General features: G+C 43.7%; 2 gene segments (V, D, J or C); both read right to left on the bottom strand.

The window, feature by feature from the left end:
- Positions 1-697: 697 nt before the first annotated feature.
- On the bottom strand, positions 698-1,307 carry LOC120877563. The segment is given in 2 exon segments: positions 698-1,062; positions 1,184-1,307. Coding segments are annotated over 2 exon segments (414 nt in total).
- Positions 1,308-4,635: 3,328 nt separating this feature from the next.
- Positions 4,636-6,037, bottom strand: LOC120877562. The segment is given in 3 exon segments: positions 4,636-4,680; positions 5,562-5,863; positions 5,960-6,037. Coding segments are annotated over 3 exon segments (396 nt in total).
- Between the last annotated feature and the right edge of the window lie 15,182 nt (positions 6,038-21,219).

Below are 21,219 nucleotides of genomic sequence, written 5' to 3'. Positions count from 1 at the left end.
AGGCAATTCACATGTCTTCACATCTGGCACAAAATTTTAGCAGTTCTAATTTTCCCTGGGCTTCCCTGGTGGCTCAGTTGGTAAAGAATCTGCCTGCAATGCAGGAGATCCAGCTTAGTGCAGGAGACCCACCCTTAGTGCAGGAGACATACCTTAGTGCTGGAGACCTGGGTTCAATCCCTAGGTTGGGAAGGGGAGAAGGAAATGGCAACCCACTCCAGTATTCTTGCCAGGGAAATCCCATGGACAGAGGAGCCTGATGGCCTACAGTCCATGGGGTCGCAAGAGTCAGACATGCCTTAGCAACTAGACCATCACCATCAATTTTCCCTCCTTGATAAGAAAACAGTGAGACTGCATTCACACGCTTATGAGGGCAGTTTCCTCTAATGGCGAGAATTCAGGGGAGCAGTGCTATGTTTTGCCTGGGTCTGTCCTTAAACATGTTTCTGAGTCAACCACTCAGACTTTAAAAGAAACAACTAAGAAAAAAAGATTCTATTACTCTACTGAAGAGAACAGAAGGGATGATCCAGGGAAATTACCACCAACTGAATGTCGGGTAAGAGTAACCGCTTTTCCACTCCTGGCATAACTGTTAATGGTTTTTGTAGGTTTAGATCCAACTTCTATCTACGGAGGAGATAATGACAGCCTTATACCACTTCCTCTCGTGGTTGCCAGAGGGGAGGCAGGTCTAGAGGGGACTCTTGGCTCTGGGAAACACAGGTTTATGAACAGAGGGCAGGGAAGGCTTCAGCTCTGTGTCTCTGCTGCTGGCACAGAGATACACGGCTGAGTCCCCCAGGCCTGCCGAGCGGATGTCAAGAGAACAGAAAGAAGTGTTAGGCCGGCTGGACTGGAAGTTTTCAGAGGTGTTTTTTTCCTTGGTGATTTCTTTATCATAGTAGTACAACAGCAGTTTTGGTGCTTGGCTTGGCTTCTGTTGGTACCAGTACATGGTATCATGCTTCATATTCTGAGAACAGCTCAGGGTCACTGGTTTTCCCAGCCCGGTAACCAGGTATCTTGGGTTCTGAATGACCATGGCTCCCATGTGACCTGTGGAGGAGGAGGAAGATTTAGAGGCAGAGTGCAGGAGCGTCATGTTGTTGCCGTAGACGAAAGGCACAGAACTGGGGACAAGCTTTAGTTAGAGATGTCCTTCCTGACCAGGACTTACCTGCTCCCAGGAGACACAGGGCCACACAGAGGAGAAGCCTGGGCTCCATGGCAGGTCTGGGACAGGAAGGAGACCTCCGTTCCAGACTCTGGACTCTGGGTTGAGAGACTGACAGGCAGGTCTGCCTGTGACGTCAATGTCACCTGCACAAGGACGGCCTCACTGATAATGGACACAGCTTCCTGCTTGACAGGGACATCTGGGCTTGGCTGGATCCGGTATAAAGTAGAGGTGATGTTCCCTTATCTGCCCCTGTTCCTGCATCTGCCCCATTTCATCCTGGCCTCTCCCTCTCACTCCTCATTTCTTTTTTCCTATAAGATAGTTCAGAGGTTCCTCAGCACGTGAATGTGTGAGCTGTGCTAAGTCTCTCAGTCATGTTGGAGTCTTTGCGACCTCATGGACTCTAGCTCACCAGGCTCTTCTGTCCATGGGATTCTCCAGGCAAGAGTACTGGCATGGGTAGCCATTTCCTTCTCCAGGGGATCTTCCCAACCCAGGGATCGATGCTGCACCACTTGCGTGTCCTGCACTGGCAGGTAGGTTCTTTACCAGCAGCAAACTGGGAAGCCCCCAACACATGAATAGCTTTTGCTAAAGTCTTGTTGAGATAACGTCTTTGTGTTTTGCCCTCCACATCACAGATGGGTGTCTGATGTTTGCAAACTATCCTCTCCTCACCATGCAGAAATCAGGTCCTGGAATCCCTCTATTTATGACCACTTTTCAGAGAGCATCAAAGAAATTATCTACACCTTTTAGCCGTCAGTGACAACAGAGTGCCTCCTTATGGCCAGTAGAAATGTGCCTAGAAGCAGCCTTCCTACCCTGGTCTGAGCAAGCCTGGGCGAAGGGTGAGGGTGAGACACATCAGGGCTTAGAGATGTATCCAGTCCCTCATTCCGCTCTGACTGCATCTGGAAGCGTCAGGCTGCCACGCCAGTGACTCAGCCTCACCAAGATGCAGAGCCCCAGTGCAGCCACTGGACCCGACCTCACAAATGGTCGGGATGGGTGACACCCATTAGCGTTTAGCACTAGCCCGTGCTTTTTATGTTGGAAAAATCAGACTCTATAGATAAAGGAAAATTATCTTGATGATAACTGACCTGGTTATTCCACTCAAAGATGATGTTTTCTTAAGTATTGGATAATGGATGTGTGCTAGACAAATGTAACTTAAACTTATCATCTCCAATATCAGGGAGCAAACTAAAAGAGTAAATGTATCTTGAGTGATGATTTTTATCTCTATCAGGGACACTTGTTTGTGATGTAATAAGGAATATAAACATGTGGCTACAATCAGCATCACAATTCCTTTTAGATCAGAGTGCCAAGGTAGGCAAGAAACCCACTGTGCTTTACATCAGGATAAGACACACACACACACACGTAGATTTGCATATGGATTGGGAGTTTGGGACTAGCAGATGCAAACTAGTATGTATAGAATGGATAGACAAAAAGACCCTACTGTACAGCACAGGGAACTTTATTAAATACCCTGTGATGAAGCATAATGGAAAGAACATGAAAAAAATGTATATATGTGTGTGTGTGTGTGTGTGTAACTGAGTCACTGCTGTTCAGTAGAAATTAACACAACATTGCACAGCATATATACTCCAATAAGCTAAATTAAAACAAATAGATTTGCATAGACTGAGTTCTGTGTGAGGAGACCCAGGAGTCTCCCAAGTCACAGACATCCTCAGTTAAATTTTAAAAAATACTCTTGAGTTTCAACGGCTAATTCCACTTCTTCCTCTCCTCTCTTCCTTGGGGAGGCGGCACAGGGAAAGACTTCTTCTGTTCAGGGCTGCCTGACTTGAGAGGAGCAGATAGAATGTGGTTTTGCACAGCAAGGACAGAACTCTGAAGCACTGTGTCTTGGCTGCTGGCACAGAAATAAACCCCCGAGTCACCCAGCTCTGCAGAGTGGATGCTCAGCGTGGAAGACGTCCCTTCCGTCCTTTCTGCTGTGAATCGGCCTTTGGGCATCCCTGAGTTGTCCTGCACAGACTCTCTTAGGAAGTAAATCAGAAGCTTTATCTCTTTCCCCGCAGCATGGTAGTACCAAAAAAGAGAATTATGTCCAGAAATAGGGTCACAACTCAGATTCACAGCCTGTTTCTTCTCTATGACCCTGTGGCTGGGGGACTGGGCGACTTCAGCTGATATGTACCCTGTGGGAGAAGACAAGAACATACGTGACAGGAATAGGCAGGAAGAGCGCCCAGGGAGGTGTTCGCGTTTCTAAGAACTCACTTGCTCCCAGGAGACACAGCGACGCTAAGCGGAGAAGACTGGAGACCATGGCAGGATCCAGATGAAAACGAGAGCTTTCCCAGATGAGGGGACTTGTGTGTAGGAGCAGAAATGAAAGCAGATCCATGTCCCGGCGGCCCCGTACGGTGTGGGCTGGCACTGACGTCACCCTGTGAGCAGGCGTCCACAGTCTCAGTGGCTCCCTCTAGGGAAACTGAAGCACAGAAGAAAGAACACGCTTATTTTTCCTCAAAGAAGGCTGCCTCTGAGGGGTGATCTGACACCAAAAAAACGGGCCTGTTTATGCATTTAACTAGGTATTGACCTTGTATGGGTTCAACCTTTGCCTTTGTGGTTACCTTGCTTCTTCCTCTTCTATTTGTATCAATTCTCCTCTGTCTCCCTCTGATAAAGATACACATGGTCTCACTAAGGCCCAGCTGGATAATCCCAGATAAATGCCCCTTCTCAAAGTCTTAACTGAATCACATCTATAAAGTCCATTTTTGCCATCTAAGGCAATATCCACAGGTCCCAGGAATGAATATATGGGCATCTTTGGGACGGTGGGGTGGGCCGGAGGTCATTATTCAGCCTGCCACACAATACAAAATGTTCTGCTGATCATTTGGGAAGTTTTTACGGGTGTCATTTCCCCATAATACTAAATGAATCAACTTGAGCCCTTTGTATATAAATCTGCAACAGATTCTCTTCACTGTTAAGCTTCAGTGTTTGTCAGCTCGCAGCAGCTAGCGATGGCGGAGTCAGTGACCCCAGTGTGCGTGGCGGTGGTGTGCAGAGGAGACAGAAGGGGAGCCTCAAAGAAGCGGTGGGCCAGCCCTGGTGGTGGACTTCTGCACTGCAGGCTTCTGCTCAGCCTACATCACCCTGCCTGATGTTCAGGAAGCACTGGAGCGGAGACCAAGAAGCAGCAGCTGAGCCTGGATCTGTCTGAGTGCTCTGAGCCTGGGGAACAAGGACAGTTAACAGCAACATCCCTTGTTGGTTTAGCAGGGACTCTGGAGACCCAACACTGGAGAACTTATTTCCCACGAGTTGTAAAGATACTATGGTTCCTCTCTGCCTTTCATCCAGCTTGCCCTGTTGTAAACGTCATGCATGAGCATGATTCTTTGCTCAGAACCAAGGATTTAAAATATGCTCAAGTCAGCTACAGGCTAAACTCCGATTTCCTTCTTTTTTCTACTGTTCTGTTCCAGGATCTAATCCAGGACACCGGAGAACATTTAGATGACCTGTCTCCTTAGATTTCTTCAAGCCATGAGAGTTTCTCAGTCTTTTCTTGTTTTGAATGATTTTGACACTTTTGAGAATCATGCGTGCATGTTCAGTCCCTTCAGTCGTGTCCAGCGCTGTGCAGCCCTATGGACTGTAGCCCATCAGGCCCCTCTGTCCGTGGGATTCTCCAAGCAACAATACCAGAGTGGATTGCCATGCCCTTCTCCAGGGGATCTTCCCAACGCAGGGATCGAACCCACGACTCTTAGGTCTTCTGCACTGGCCAGCAGGTTCTTTACCACTAGAACCACCTGGGAGGCCCTTTCGAGGATCACCAGTCAAGTATTCTGTAGAAGCCCTTTCAAACTGAGTTTATCTGCTGGTTATATAATCACTTGAAGGCCCAGTGGGTGACATTTACCCTTAGCCATGGACTGTCAGGAGGAGGAGAAGGGGATGACAGAGGACGAGATGGTTGGATGGCATCACCAGCTCAATGGACATGAGTTTGAGCAGGCTCCGGGAGATGGTGAGGGACGGGGAAGCCTGGAGTGCTACAATCCATGGGGTCGCAAAGAGTCAGACGGGACTGAGTGCCTGAACAATGACCGCAACAAGTGAACTGTCAGCCTCTGTGAAAAAGTTGTGAGAAATGCCAGAAACCAAGCCCTCTCCTGCCTTCCCCCCAAATGTCTCCTAATGTGATGGGTTGTTTCATTCTATTCTTGCCTTCCCTAGGGCCACTAGAAGGCTGAACCGCTGGGCTGCTAGGGGAGGAGCCTAGGAAGACAGCTGATGACGCTGGGGGCTGAGCCGGAAGGGGAAGCAGAGGTTTTCTGCTCGGGACAGGGCGACTCTGCAGCACTGTGTCTTTGCTGCTGGCACAGAGGTATGTGGCTGAGTCCCCAGGATCTGTGGGCTGGATTTTCAGAGTGGAGAACGATGCGTTAGGCATGTTAGCTAAGAATCGGTCCTTTGGCATCCCTGACTTGTCGATAGGAGATTGGTTGTTGAAATATATCAGCAGCTCCAGTCCCCGCACCGAGGTCTGTCTGTACCAAAAAAGAGCAGCGTGGCTTTTAATCGGCTCACAACTCAGAGTGACTGCCTGTCCCTTTTCTGTCACCTCATGCCTAGGGGTCTGGGTGACTCCAGCATCCGTGGGCCCTGTGGAGAAGGACAGAGTTTGGGGACAGAATAAGAAGCATGATTGGAATCATAATGGAAAATATCCAAGAATGAAGATTATTTCTGGGGACTTACCTACTCCCAGGAGACACAGGGCCACACAGAAGAGGAGCTTGGTGGCCATGACAATGCCAGCAGGAGGGGGCTTCGCCCAGATGGAGCTCTTGTGAGTGTGAGCAGAAGGGCGGGGCTTCTGAGTCCTCTGCAAGGCGGAGAGGGACCTGGCAGGGTCACTACACTTTGACCCTGCTCAGGGGCCCTCCTTCCAAAGGGAAACGTTCATTCTCTGCAAAAGACCGACTGAACAGGTCCTAACTCTTCCAGGGTGTATTGGCTCATTCACAGACCCCGCCACCCCCCAGCACCTTCCCCAGCTGTCGCCTCTCCCAGCCCTGGTGTTCCCACCCCTCTGGCCTTCTCTGGTGTGTCATATGTCAATGGTCCATTGAACGTTTCTGCTTGAATTTGTGGTACCCGCACCACAAATTCCAGACATCAGTAAATTACTCTTTACACATCAAGACCTTCAACATGCCTCTTACTGGCATTCCCTATCACTTGGATATAGAAAATCAAAATAAATCCTTGCCAGGTTAGAGCTTTGCCACAGATTCCTCCCAAAGCCTTTGTACTTGGCCACCATGCTCATCTCTAAGGAGCATAAATGGAAGCCTTGGAAAGAGACTGGCTTGGGAAGATTTTATTCCCAGCAAAAGCTAGAGACCAGTGCCCCTATGCTGCATAATCCCCAGCACGTAGCACAGGGCCTCTGCACGTCTGCAGCTTTTCCAAGAAGGGGCTCCATCTTACATCATAAAGAGAAAGAGGAAATGTTAGTCATTCAGTCGTGTCTGACTCTTTGCGACCCCGTGGACTATAGCCTGCTAAGCTCCTCTGTCTATGAAATTCTCCAGGCGAGAATACTAGAGTGGGTTGTCATTTCCTTCTCCAAGGATTGAATCTGGGTGTCCTGCATTGCAGGCAGTTTCTTTACTGTCTGAGACACCAGGGAAGCCATCTTACCTCTGTGATGAACCTCAGGCAGTTCAGTCGCTCAGTCGTGTCCAACTCCTCAGAATTGCCTTAATCCGGCAGGCCCTGGTGTGGGTTGTGCAGTGAAAAATGAGGGCTTCAACCTTCTTTGAAGAACTGCAATAAAGCACTCTTAGTTCATTCTAATCCTCTTCAACCCCTAGCAAAGCTCTAAAAGGCTCTTTGATGGTTAACACTTGACTCTCCTTGTACTAAGGCAACCAATACTCATAAATGAACTCTTTCTGGTGGTGAGGATGAGACTCTGGAAAATGACCCAGTTCTTGGGGGTATGGAGAGTAGTAAGATTCTGTTTGCAGAGGAAATGGAACACATTAGCTCCATGTCTTGGCTGTTGGCACAGAAATACATTCCTCAACTCCCCAAACTTGAGAGTCTGTCAAGAGACAGAGAGAAACATATGACTGGCTACTTGGAAATATTATGATAGTGAAACTTTCTTAGTTTTAGGGAATCAGTAGTGCCCACTCCCTGGTCCAGTGTTTACTTGGTTCAGGAGAGCATCTTGCAACCTGAGGTTGAAGAATGCAGAGCTGGACACAGGGTTTTTTTGTTGCTGTTGCTTAGTTGCGAAGTCGTATCTGACTCTTGCAATCCCTTGGACTGCAGCCTGCCAGGCTCCTCTGTCCATGGGATTTTCCAGCAAGAATATTGAGTGGGTTGCCATTTCCTTCTCCAGGGGATTTTCCCAATCCAGGGATCGACCCCATGTCTCCTGAATTGACAGGCAGATTCTTTAGGAGGGGCAATAACAGCAGAGACAAATAGAAAACATTGCAAATCAGGACACAGCGTTCAGGATGTGGATTTTCTGACTCCTGTCCAGGACTTATCTTCTATAAGATACAAACTGTTGTGAAACAGAGAAGCTGTGAGCCTATAACAAGTTCAGAATATGAGTGAGCCAGCTACCTCCTAAGTGTTCCAATCTCTCGTGGAGAGAAAAATCAGTCTTAGGGTCACCCCAGGTCCTGGTACATTTTCTGCTTATACAGACCTTCTTGTGTAATTCTGAAGGCTCAGGGCCCCTCTGACTTAGAACATAGTTTAGGCTGTCCTCTTTGGGGCCCTGCCATAAAGGCCCCCAGCAGTGGTAGGATGGGACCAGACTGGGTTTAGAGGGAAGTCCATTCCAACAGCTTCTCTTATGTCCTGACACAGGAGCTGTTTTGCTTTCTTTCTATCAGGACACAAAAATTTACCAACCATCTCCTTCTCTGCCCACATCTTGACAGGCTCAAGAGGTGCCCCCCTGGAGCAGAGAGAAATGACCTTGAGGACTTATTTTCTAAATTTTTCCAGTAATTTAGCAGAGAGCTGGCTCGATGATCTTCATTAGCTGACAGAAAAATAGGATCTTCCTTTCCATTAAGACCTTTACTTTAACCATGAAGGGGACATCTCTTGAAGTCACAGAGATGTCCCCTGCTCAGCCCTCTTATTCCACAGACTATTTCCAGTATCATGAGGCATCTATTAGAATACTGGCCATACTCTTTGCAATCTACCTATGACCCACCTAAACACACATCTCTGTGGGTTAATGAAACTTGGGCTGAGGATAAAGGGGGATGGGAATCATACAGCTTCTGTTTCTTCTGCACTTCTCTCTCTCTCTCTCTCTCTCTCTCTGTCACACACACACACACACACACACATATTAATTTGGACTGAATGGTGGTAACGTTTAGTGTATCACTGGCTCCTTTACATGGCAACCATCCCAGAGAGTGAAATCGAAAGGGCAAGTCGCCCAGTGTCCAACTCTTCGCAACCCCATGGACTATACAGTCCATCCCAGGCTTGCCTGTAAGTCTGTGCTCACTATGGGTCTTAACCCGTTTGCACAAGAATAGAAATCTTTGATCCCTATCTTTCTGTCTCCAATACCTGCTCGGTATCTGCAAATCAGGTTCATGATTCAGAGACCATGAGATTGAGAGCTTCTCGGTAACCCCCACCATCAGGCAGTTCTCCCAGTTCTTCCAGCAAGCCACCAAGGAGTATGGAACCACAGCATCTCCTGGTGGCCAGGTGGGCAGTGTCACTAGAAATGAACCTTTTGTCAAGACCCAAGGTGAACTGTGCTTTACATTGGTATATGGACAATGGGGAGTTATCTGTGTTGGTATTTTAGAAGTTCAAAAATAATCCTGTTGCTCAGATAAAACACCTGAGAAAGAGAGAGACTGAAGCCAAACTGAAATTCAAACATCAGCATTGGCTGCAGTAAAGGAGGGGCTAAGATGTGTCGCCGAGTGGTAGCTCATATCCTCTGAGATGAATGTGTACCCCCGACTACTTTTTCCCCAACAGCCAGTCTTCCCCACTAAATACAGTCTGCTCACTAATTTTACCATAATTCTGAGCCAGGAGAATAGAAAGCATCTTCTTTGCAGACAAAATACAAACGCAAGATAGAAGTAGGGAGGTTTGGTCTGAGCCTGCTGAGTTCCTCCTTTAAAAAATCTCTAATCATTAACTCAGTTCTCTTACCAAAGAGACGAGGGAAGGGATGGCAGAGGGGCTAGGATATTGCTCCAGGAACTCCCAGAGACGAAAGTGGGCAATAGACGTTCCCCCTGAGACTCTCAAGATTCGCGTTCTCGCAACACCTTGAACTCGACCATTGCGTCTACGATCAAGAGATGAGCCATGTGGTAGGACAACTCTATTTCCACCTTCTTAAGGGGCTCCCCCCAGTATTAATTACTTCTCTTTGGGATTTACTCCTGGAGCCACAGAGGGCAATTAAGCGGGGCCTCACGGGACATGAAATGGTGTACAGCAGTATAGTAATTAAAGAACTCACAGGCCAGACTGGCTGAAACACTGGGAATTAGCTCTCTGTTTCCCTTTCCCTCTCCAATCTCTCCTACTATATTTCCCATTATGACCAAACAGAGGTTCAATGACACACTTACATTATAGGGACTTCCCTGGTAGCTCAGTGGTTAAGACTTCAGCTTCCAATGCAGGGGGTATGGGTTTGATTGCTATCCAGGGAGGTAAGATCCCACCTGCTTCAAGGCCAAACAGCCAAAAAAATAACACAGAAGCAATATTGTAACAAATTCAATAAAGACTACAAATGGTCCACATCCAAAAAAAAATCTTAAAAAAAAATGACATCATGATGAGCTGCTGCTGCTGCTGCTAAGTCGCTTCAGTCCTGTCTGACTCTGTGCGACCCCATAGACGCCAGCCCACCAGGCTCCCCTGTCCCTGGGATTCTCCAGGCAAGGACACTGGAGTGGGTTGCCATTTCCTTCTCCAATGCATGAAAGTGAAAAGTGAAAGAGAAGTCGCTCAGTCATGTCCAACTCTTAGCGACCCCATGGACTGCAGCCCACCAGGCTCCTCCATCCATGGGATTTTCCAGGCGAGAGTACTGGAGTGGGGTGCCATTGCCTTCTCCAATGATTAAATGCCAATACTCAAAGTCACCCCAAACTTAAGTACTACTTCCATTATGAAATTCTAGCAAACAACAATCTAAGTCATTAATTTTTTTCATCAATTCACACTCTTTTTTCAAATCTGGACTGCTTCAGGATTTGAATAGTATTTCCATTATAGCATTTTATTTCTACAAGAAAGATCCCAATTTAATCATTTTATTTCCCCTCTGTGATTACCTAATCCTTTAAGAAAGATTTAATCGAAGTTCTAAAAATCTTAAATGCCTTTAAAATTCATTCTGTTGTTTCTCAGACACAGTGGTGTTAGCAGCAGTCACTGGAATTGAATACCTTCTTTAATGTTATGTTTGCATCCTGGCCCAAATCATTAATCTCTTTAATACATTCTTCTAGATTTTATCTCTGCTATCTTCCCTAGTGAGAAATGTGAAATTAAGCTCCAAGTCCTCTAAAACAAGCTCTATTAAAACAAATATTGCATATTTTCAATTTCCCCTGTTGAGCAACCCCATCTACAAGGCATTCTCTTGTTTTGCATACTTTTGCTTTAATACATCCTGTTTTTTCCTAAGCCTTTCATAGGAATCGTAATTTTGTAAGTGTATTAGGCATGGCCCTTTAAAATAGCCTATAGATAATGTTTGTACAATAAGGTGAATATTTTCACTTCAATCCCTGTCGATACAGTCCAGATTGTACTTAGCCCTTCAATCAGGTTGATTTTCAGAGTCATTCCTATCTTCCCTGTGACCTCTGAGATTGTGCATTTAATTCTCAAGGGCTTTGTGTGCGCTTAGTAGCTCAGTCATGTCCCACTCTTTGTGACCCCATGGACCACAACCCACTAGGCTCTTCTGTCCACGGGGATTCTCCAGGCAAGAATATTGGAATAGGTTGCCATGCCCTCCTCCAGAGGATCTTCCCAAAGGGCTTTGGGGGGCCCAGTTATCTTGTCAACTTTGGTAACAGCTAAGAAAACAGTTCTGTCTTTTCTAATAACTTTGAGAGCAGTTGAGCCCAAATGCACTCCCCGTTTCCTTTAAAATCTGTCTCTCCTGACCGGAAGCTGCCTTTTCCTTCCGCATAAGAACACTGAGTCTTCTAAGATTTTAGCACTTTTCCTAAAGATGTTTCTTTATTTCTCCAGTTTAGTGAATCTATACTTTTATTTTTGTTTATTAGTGGTTTGCAAATGATTAAAGAGAATCTGGTCTCAAATTTCCTGTCTTTGGATCCCTTTTCCACCATTTTTTAGCTGGGTGACTTTTGAAAAATTACACACAAGTTTTCTTCTTTAGTTTCCTTGTCTGTAATATGGGGTCCTAATGGAATGTGTTCAGCATCTAGTGGAATGCCCATCACATAGGAAGAAGCATATAAGAACTTTCTACTGTAGACATTGTTCCTCTCTTCCTATCCTGATGGTAAGAAGGAAGAATAACTTCAAACCACTGTAATGTCTCATCCATTCTCTTGGCAATTTTAAATTCCCTGTGACAGTATTTCAGGCACAAGTGCTCTTTTAAGTGTTCTTTAAGCTTTTGCAATAATTATCTTGAATAATTTGGGATTTCTCTGTGCATCTGATCTATTTCATTTCTCCTTAAGAGTCTTCCCCATTCATTTTTCCTTCAGGAGAGAGGGCCTGGCCAGTCATGCTTATTATCACATTCTCTAAATTACGTATATCTGAGAGTTCATCAGTTACTGACAGTTCACTCTGATTTCAAGAAGAACCACGGAAATATAGATTGTTCCATGACAATCTACCTAAAAAGGCTATTTCCACGGGTTTCTTTTCACTGTCTGAAGACTCAATATCAAGCTTGATCTTGAATTTTTTTAATCTCTTACCAAGAATGGGGACGTTGTAATCGACCAGGATCTCAGAAAATATCCAGCCACGAGTAGCTGCCATTGTTTAGCTTTATATTTAATGGAAAAGCCCTAGCCTGCAACTGGACCATCCAAAACGCATCTTCTGCATTTGAACTGAGGAATAGGATTGAGAATAGACCTGATAATAAGCCCAGATAAATCTGTTGGATGTAATTAACACATAATTATAACAATCTACTTGGAAGATTAAGATGATGCATTCTTATTATATGTGAAGCAACTAGAATTACATTTGGGGGGAAGGAATATTGTTGAATTTGAACTTATGGTTCCAAGAATGACCAAGGACTAGTGGATTAGCCTCAGTAAGAGCTAATGACCACACTTGGGAGTGACTCGCAGACCCTAGAAATAGTAAGATTTGATACACCAACAGGAATTGTGCAGACCATAATCTCTTGAGCTCCTAATGCAATAAATCTCTAGTCATGGAATTTGAACAAATTTAAACATTTGACCGGCTAGTTTTGCACTTTTTAAATTAGAGAAAAGTACAGCAAATCAAGTAAGCTGCTCTTTACTAGCCCTTCTTGGTCTTTTCTTTTTGTAACAATTAGTCTGAGTTTGGTGAGTCTATTTCCTCTTTTGCTTTTATACTTTTACTGCATATGAATCTTATCAAACACAATAATGAAAATAAATGGGCATGTGTGTTGAAAGCTTAAAAGTTTCAGCCATTCTTTTAAGTGTTTTTTATGAATTACCTTTTAAAAATACCATAATGCATTTATAATTATTATTCCTGCTTCAAAGATGAGAAATCTAAAATGATGAGAGATGAAGTAATTGTCCATGGTGACATATTTAGTAAATGATCTTGCAATCCGCCTCGTTAGCCAATAAAGAGTGTTCTTTCACCTGTATTTGAAATGAAATCGAGTGGTGCTATATTAGACTTGCATTTCTAAAATTTGTTTTACATACTTATCTATTTTATCCAATAGATTTAGTTTAGTATAAACTATACAAGATTTGGTTTAGTATAAAATAATTGGATGAATTTCCAAGAATTTATCTATCCATTTTCTTATTGATAGCAGCAACCAAGACCTAACATAACCATAATAAATAACTGAAGATATTTTTTTAAGTATCTCAAACAAATATTTCAATCCATTAGATTTAACCGGGGTTGAAATTATAGTCCTAAACCTTGAACTCTGTTTTAAACAATGTGAAAATTAAGAACTTGGGAGTTTCATGTCTGTTGGATTTAGGGGCTGAGGTTCAGTGGATGGGATGGTAGGAGGGATGGAAGCGGAGTTCATGAGATGGAAAAAAGGAGGTAAAGGTAGGAGCATAGATGACTGAAGCATAAAATTTGGAAGGAACTTGTGTGTTGTTCATTATATGGTCTGTCAACATGGACCTGCACCTGAAAAAGACTGGAGGCAAAAAGGAGGAGGAGGTCAAGAAACTAAGAAACCAAAACCAGGTGTAAATGGCCTACACAACAATGAAATCACCAAGAATGGTCACAGGATTAGTCGTGGGGGGCATGGAATGAGAAGGCGAGGCCTGATGGGAACGGAGCAACTGCAACAGTGGATGAAGGGGAACATGCTCATGCCAGGTGTGTGGAAGGAGCTGGGTTTTAAAGCAAGAGGGAGAAAAACGATCTAGAAGCAGTGGGGAGTAGCCAGGAGGAAAAAGAAAGTGCTAAAATCAAACCAAAAGCATATTATATCTATTGGTGTAAACACAATAGAAACCACGAAACCGAGTTTCCATCCTGAAAGTTAGGGCCCCTGAATGGCAAACCTAGGACAATTTCAAGTGCAATTTGCCTCTTAACTCTGGCAAACCTGAATTGCCTCCAGCACTCAAAATTTTGCATCAGTTGACAAAGATGTCCTCATAGGGGCTGAGAAGGGATCAGGATGTTAAAAAAAGAACTTGGAAGAGAGTAATTATAACCATTCAGAATGGGTTGCCAATATTACGTAGATATCTCTGCATAAATCAGAAGAAAAATAGAGATTCGGGTCTTAAGGACATATGATCAAGGAAAAAAGAGAGCAAAGTTAGACTGGACAGGTCTGCATACTTTTAGATATCCTAATGTGGAGTCCACTTTGTTGCTGTTCTCCAGTCACTAAATCATGTCCAACTCTGCAACACCATGAACTGCAGCATGCCAGGCTTCCTTGTTCTTCACTATTTCCCAGAGTTTGCTTAAACTCATGTCCATTGAGTCAATGATGCCATCAACCATCTCATACTCTGTCGTCCCCTTCTCCTCATGCCTTCAATCTTTCCCAGTGAGTCATCACCTCCCATCAGGTGGCCAAAGTATTGGAGCTTTAGCTTCATCAACAGTCCTTCCAATGAATAGTCAATGTTGATTTCCTTTAGGATTGACTAGTTTGATCTCCACACTGTCCAAGGGACTCTCATGAGTCTTCTCCAGCACCACAGTTTGAAAGCATCAATTCTTGGTACTCAGTCTTCTTTATGATCCAACTCTCACATCTGTACATGAGTACTGGGAAAAAACCCATAGTTTTGACTAGACAGACCTTGGTCCTCAAGGTGATGTCTCTGCTTTTTAATATGCTGTCTAGTTTTTTCATAGTTTTTCTTCAAATGAGTCCAGTTACTGCTCCCAAACAGACAGCTGAAGAGGCAGCATTGGTATTCTGAGTCCCACACAACCTTCAGCTGGCGTTGGCCTCTGTCTTCTGTTCTAGGTCAGTCAGGCCTGCACTCTCCTTAGGCAGGAGTTCAGTTCAGTTCAGTTCAGTCGCTCAGTCATGTCTGACTCTTTGTGACCGCATGGACTGTAGCACGCCAGGCTTCCCTGTCCATCACCAACTCCCAGAGCTTACTCAAATTCATGTCCATTGAGTCAGTAATGACATCCAACCATCTAAACTTTTGTCATCCCCTTCTCCTCCTGCCTTCAATCTTTCCCAGGATCAAGGTCTTTTCAAATGAATCAGTTCTTTGCATAAGGTGGCCAAAGTATTGGAGTTTCAGCTTCAGCATTAGTCCTTCCAATGAATATTCAGGACTGGTTTCCTTTAGGATGGACTGATTGGATCTCCTTGTGTTTCGAGGAACTCTCAAGAGTCTTCTCCAACATCACAGTTCAAAAGAATGAATTCTTTGGTGCTCAGCTTTCTTTGTAGTCCAACTCTCACATCCATACATGACTACTGGAAAAACTGTAGCTTTGACTAGACAGACCTTTGTTGGCAAAGTAATGTCTCTGCTTTTTATTTTTTTATTTTTCACCATTTATTTTATTTTTTAATAAATTTATTCATTTTAATTGGAGGCTAATTACTTTACAATATTGTAGTGGTTTTACCATACATTGATATGAATCAGCCATGGGTGTACATGTGTTCCCCATCCTGAACCCCCTCCCTCCTCCCTCCTCATCCCATCCCTCTGGGTCATCCCAGTGCACCAGCCTCAAGCACCCTGTCCCATGCATAGAACCTGGACTGGCGATTCGTTTCACATATGATAATATACATATTTCAATGCCATTCTCCCAAATCATCCCACCCTCGCCCTCTCCCTCTGAGTCCAAAAGACTGTTCTATATATCTGTGTCTCTTTTGCTGTCTCATATACAAGGTTATCGTTACTATCTTTCTAAATTCCATATATATGCGTTAGTATACTGTATTGGTGTTTTTCTTTCTGGCTTACTTCACTCTGTATAATAGGCTCCAGTTTCATCCACCTCATTAGAACTGATTCAAATGTATTCTTTTTAATGGCTGAGTGATACTCCATTGTGTATAGGTACCACAGCTTTCTTATCCATTCATCTGCTGATGGACATCTAGGTTGCTTCCATGTCCTGGCTATTATAAACAGTGTTTCGATGAACACTGGGGTACATGTGTCTCTTTCAATTCTTGTTTCCTCAGTGTGTATGCCCAGTAGTGGGATTGCTGGGTCATAAGGCAGTTCTGTTTCCAGGTTTTTAAGGAATCTCCACACTGTTCTCCATAGTGGCTGTACTAGTTTGCATTCCCACCAACAGTGTAAGAGGGTTCCCTTTTCTCCACACCCTCTCCAGCATTTATTGCTTGTAGACTTGGATCGCAGCCATTCTGACTGGCGTGAAATGGTACCTCATTGTGGTTTTGATTTGCATTTCTCTGATAATGAGTGATATTGAGCATCTTTTCATGTGTTTGTTAGCCATCTGTACGTCTTCTTTGGAGAAATGTCTGTTTAGTTCTTTGGCCCATTTTTTGATTGGGTCATTTATTTTTCTGGAATTGAGCTGCAGGAGCTACTTATATATTTTTGAGATTAATTCTTTGTCAGTTGCTTTGTTTGCTATTATTTCCTCCCATTTGGAAGACTGTCTTCACTTTGCTTATAGTTTCGTTCGTTGTGCAAAAGCTTTTAAGTCTAATTAGGTCCTGTTTGTTTATTTTTGCTTTTATTTCCATTACTCTGGGAGGTGGATCATAGAGGACCCTGCTGTGATTTATGTCAGAGAGTGTTTTGCCTATGTTTTCCTCTAGGAGTTTTATAGTTTCTGGTCTTGCATTTCGATCTTTAATCCATTTTGAATTTATTTTTGTGAATGGTGTTAGAAAGTGTTCTAGTTTCACTCTTTTACAAGTGGTTGACCAGTTTCCCCAGCACCACTTGTTACAGAGATTGTCTTTTCTCCATTGTATATTCTTGCCTTCTTTGTCAAAGATAAGTTGTCCTTAGGTGTGTGGATTTATCTCTGGGCTTTCTATTTTGTTCCATTGATCTATATTTTTGTCTTTGTGCCGGTACTATACTGTCTTGATGACTGTGGCTTTGTAGTAGAGCCTGAAGTCAGGCAGGTTGATTCCTCCAGTTCCATTCTTCTTTGTCAAGATTGCTTTGGCTATTTGAGGTTTTTTGTATTTCCATACAAATTGTGAAATTATTTGTTCTAGTTCTGTGAAAAATATTGTTAGTAGCTTGATAGGGATTGCATTGAATCTTTGCTTTTTAATATGCTGTCTAGGTTGTCATAACTTTTCTTCCAAGGAGCAAGTGTCTTTTAATTTCATGGCTGCAGTCACCATCTGCAGTGATTTTGGAGCCCCCCAAATTAAAGTCTCTCACTGTTTCCATTGTTTTCCCATCTATTTGCAATAAAGTGATGGAACTAGATGCCATGATCTTAGTTTTCTGAATGTTAAGTTTTAAGCCAACTTTTGCACTCTCCTTTTTCACTTTCATCAAGAGGCTCTTTAGTTCTTCATTTCTTCCATCTGCATATCTGAGATTATTGATATTTCTCCCAGCAATCTTGATTCCAGCTTGTACTTAATCCAATCCAACATTTCTCATGAGGTACTCTGCATATAAGTTAAATAAGCAGGGTGACAATATACAGCCTTGATGTACTCCTTTCCCGATTTGGAGCCAGTCTATTGTTCCATGTCCAGTTCTAACTGTTGCTTCTTAACCTGCATACAGATTTCTCTGGAGGCAGGTCAGGTGGTCTGGTATTTCCATCTCTTGAAGAATTTTCCACAGATTTTTTGTGATCTACCAGTCAAAGGCTTTGGCTTAGTCAATAAAGCAGAAATAGATGTTTTTCTGGAACTCTCTTGCTTTTTCCATGATCCAGTGAATGTTGGCAATTTGATCTCTGGTTCCTCTGCCTTTTCTAAAACCAGCTTGAACATCTGGAAGTTCTTAGTTCAAGTATTGCTGAAGCCTGGCTTGGAGAATTTTGAGCATTACTTTACTAGCGTGTGAGATGAGTGCAATTGTGTGGTAGTTTGAGCGTTCTTTGGCATTGCCTTTCTTTGGGATTAGAATGAAAACTGACCTTTTCCAGTCCTATGGCCACTGCTGCTTTTTCCAAATTTGTTGGCATATTGAGTGCAGCACTTTCACAGCATTATCTTTTAGGATTTGAAACAGCTCAACTGGAATTCCATCACCTCCACTAGCTTTTTCATAGTGATACTTACTAAGGCCCACTTGACTTCACATTCCAGGATGTCTGGCTCTAGCTGAGTGATCACACCATCGTGATTATCTGGGTCATGATCTTTTTTGTATAGTTCTTCCGTGTATTCTTGCCACCTCTTCTTAATATCTTCTGCTTCTGTTAGGTCCATACCATTCTGTCCTTTATTGAGCCCATCTTTGCATGAAATGTTCCCTTGGTATCTTTAATTTTTTTGATGAGATCTCTAGTTTTTCCCATTCTATTGTTTTCCTCTATTTCTTTGCATTGATCACTGAGGAAGGCTTTCTTATCTCTCCTTGCTATTCTTTGGAACTCTGCATTCAAATGGGTATATCTTTCCTTTTCTACTTTGCTTTTTGCTTCTCTTCTTTTCACAGCTATATGAAAGGCCTCCTCAGACAGCCATTTTGCCTTTTTGCATTTCTTTTTCTTGGGAATGGTCTTGATTCCTGCCTCCTATACAATGTTATGAACCTCCGTCTATAGTTCTTCAGGCACTCTATCAGATCTAATCCCTTGAATCTATTTCTCACTTCCACTGTATAATTGTAAGGGATTTATTTAGGTCATACCTGAATAGTCTACTGGTTTTCCCTACTTTCTTCAATTTAAGTCTGAATTTGGCAATAAGGAGTTCCTGATCTGAGCCACAGTCAGCTCCCGGTCTTGTTTTTGCTGACTGTATAGAGCTTCTCCATCTTTGGCTGCAGAGAATATCAATCTGATTTCGGTGTTGACCATCCGGTGGAGTCCATGTACAGAGTCGTCTCTTATGTTGTTGGAAGAGGGTGTTTTCTATGACCAGTGCGTTCTCTTGGCAAAACTCTATTAGCCTTTGCCCTGCTTCGTTCTGTACCCAAGGCCAAATTTGTCTGTCACTCCAGGTATATCTTGACTTCCTACTTTTGCATTCCAGTCCCCTATAATGAAAAGGACATCTTTTTGGGGTGTTAATTCCAGAAGGTCTTGCTGGTCTTCATAGAACCGTTCAACTTCAGCTTCTTCAGCATTACTGATCGGGGCATAGACTTGGATTGCTGTGATATTGAGTGGTTTTATTTCAATGTCAATATCTGTCCTAGGCAGGAGAGAGAGAAATAAATACCAAGATTCAAGGAGTGGCAACTTACACCTAGTGAATTAGTTGTTTACTTTACCCTATATATGTTAAGTTGATATTATCATTAGAATGGGATGTCTGTAATCACAATAAAGAGGGTCCTATTAAAAAAAGACTTGTGTTGGAGTGGGGCAGGATTCTGTTAACAACTTAGAGTTGAAAAAGAATGGAGAATGCTGAGCAACCATTATCTGGAGCTTCTTCCATTCAGATGGGGGTGGCAAGTGCAGGAAGGCAGGAAATTCTATGATCTGAGTAATTAAGTCTTATCTTATATGTGGGATGAATTTTGAGCCCATTGACAATTTCAGAGCAATCTCTGAATCCCATTTCTACAGGATTTCCTATACAAGATTGTCTATGTTGATACCTTATTTTCTGTTCTTGTTAAGCCCCAAACCCACTCACTTCTCTTGGTGAAAGAGAAGTAGGGATGACTTAGAGGGCTCGGGGCAGAACCGGAAGGGGAAGCAGAGGTTTTCTGCTCGGGATGGGGCGACTCTGCAGCGCTGTGTCTTTGCTGCTGGCACAGAGATACGTGGCCGAGTCCCCAGGATCTGTGGGCTGGATTTTCAGAGTGGAGAACGACGTGTTAGGCATCTCAGCTGAGAATCGGTCCTTGGGCATCCCCGACTCGTCGACAGGAGATTCATTGCGGAAGTAAATCAGTAACTCCAGTCCCCGCACCGAGGTCTGTCTGTACCAATAAAGGGCTGTGTGGCTTTTAATCGGCTCACAACTCAGAGTGACTGCCTGTCCCTTTTCTGTCACCTCATGCCTAGGGGTCTGAGTGACTCCTAAGTTAGCATCTGTGGTTCCTGTGAAAGAATTTGGAAACAGAATAAGAAAAATATTGGAGTCACAATAGGGCAAACCAACAGGAGGACGCTGCATGTTCCAAGGACTCACCTACCCCCAGGAGACAAAGGGCCATACAGCAGAGGGCTTGGGTGCCCATGGCAGGATGAGAACGGTGGGGAATTACCCAGATCAGGCCCTTGTGAGCATGAGCAGAGAAGTGTGTTTGGGACTGCTTGTCCTGGCAAGATGTGTCTGTCAGTGACATCACTGCACGAGCTACCACTCCCAACTCGGCAGCTCCCTTCAGAGAAGGCCGCATCTCTGGGAGATGAATCAGGCAGGACTGAACTCAATTATAATTGATATGAGCTAGAGGTTCCCACAGATTTATTTTGGTATCATCAATTCATAATGCCTTCTCTGTACTCTCTCTTATCTAGAGCTAGCCAACCCAATATTTCCACTTGAGTCTCAAACTCCAAGAACTTAAAGAAGAATTCATTGTCTCATAGCAATCCAGCTCCTCCATGAACCCTCGTATTCCTCTCACCAATGGCTAGATGACCCTGGTCATATCACACTCAAACTCGGTTAGAAGTTTGGCTCTGAGCGCTGCAGGATAAACAAGAATAGCAACTGCCTTGTTAGGGCTTCAAGGGCTGAACTGATGCCCTGAGAACTGATCCAACTTGAAATCTCTTTTTGCGGTGAAAGATCTATCTGAGTTTATATAGCCTCAAGTTCTATTAAATTCTCAAAACTCCTAGCATAGAATTTCCCATATTTCTCTTCCCTGCCATGAAATAAGCAGATTTTCATGTTCTCTTTGCAAATAAAATCCACTGGCATTGATTTATATACTATCCTTATTTCTGGAAAAACTCAATGTCTTTACATTAACATTTCGCCTTTTGCCTATAAAAGGTGTTTGGTGCCACAAACCCACTTCCCCTCATGGCTGAGGTTACAGAAAGCTGAGAGAGGCAACGCTCTGTTTACTGGCTTGTTCAAGTGAGTTATTTGTTAACCAAGAAGAAGGACAAGTTCAGTCTTTATTTCGTGATTAACAGAGACACACTACTAAGTCTTCTGAACCAAG

The sequence above is a fragment of the Oryx dammah genome, unplaced genomic scaffold (genome assembly GCF_014754425.2).
Source record: "Oryx dammah isolate SB20612 unplaced genomic scaffold, SCBI_Odam_1.1 HiC_scaffold_18, whole genome shotgun sequence".
NCBI classification, from domain to species: domain Eukaryota; kingdom Metazoa; phylum Chordata; class Mammalia; order Artiodactyla; family Bovidae; genus Oryx; species Oryx dammah.
This window is presented reverse-complemented; position numbering and strand designations above follow the sequence as displayed.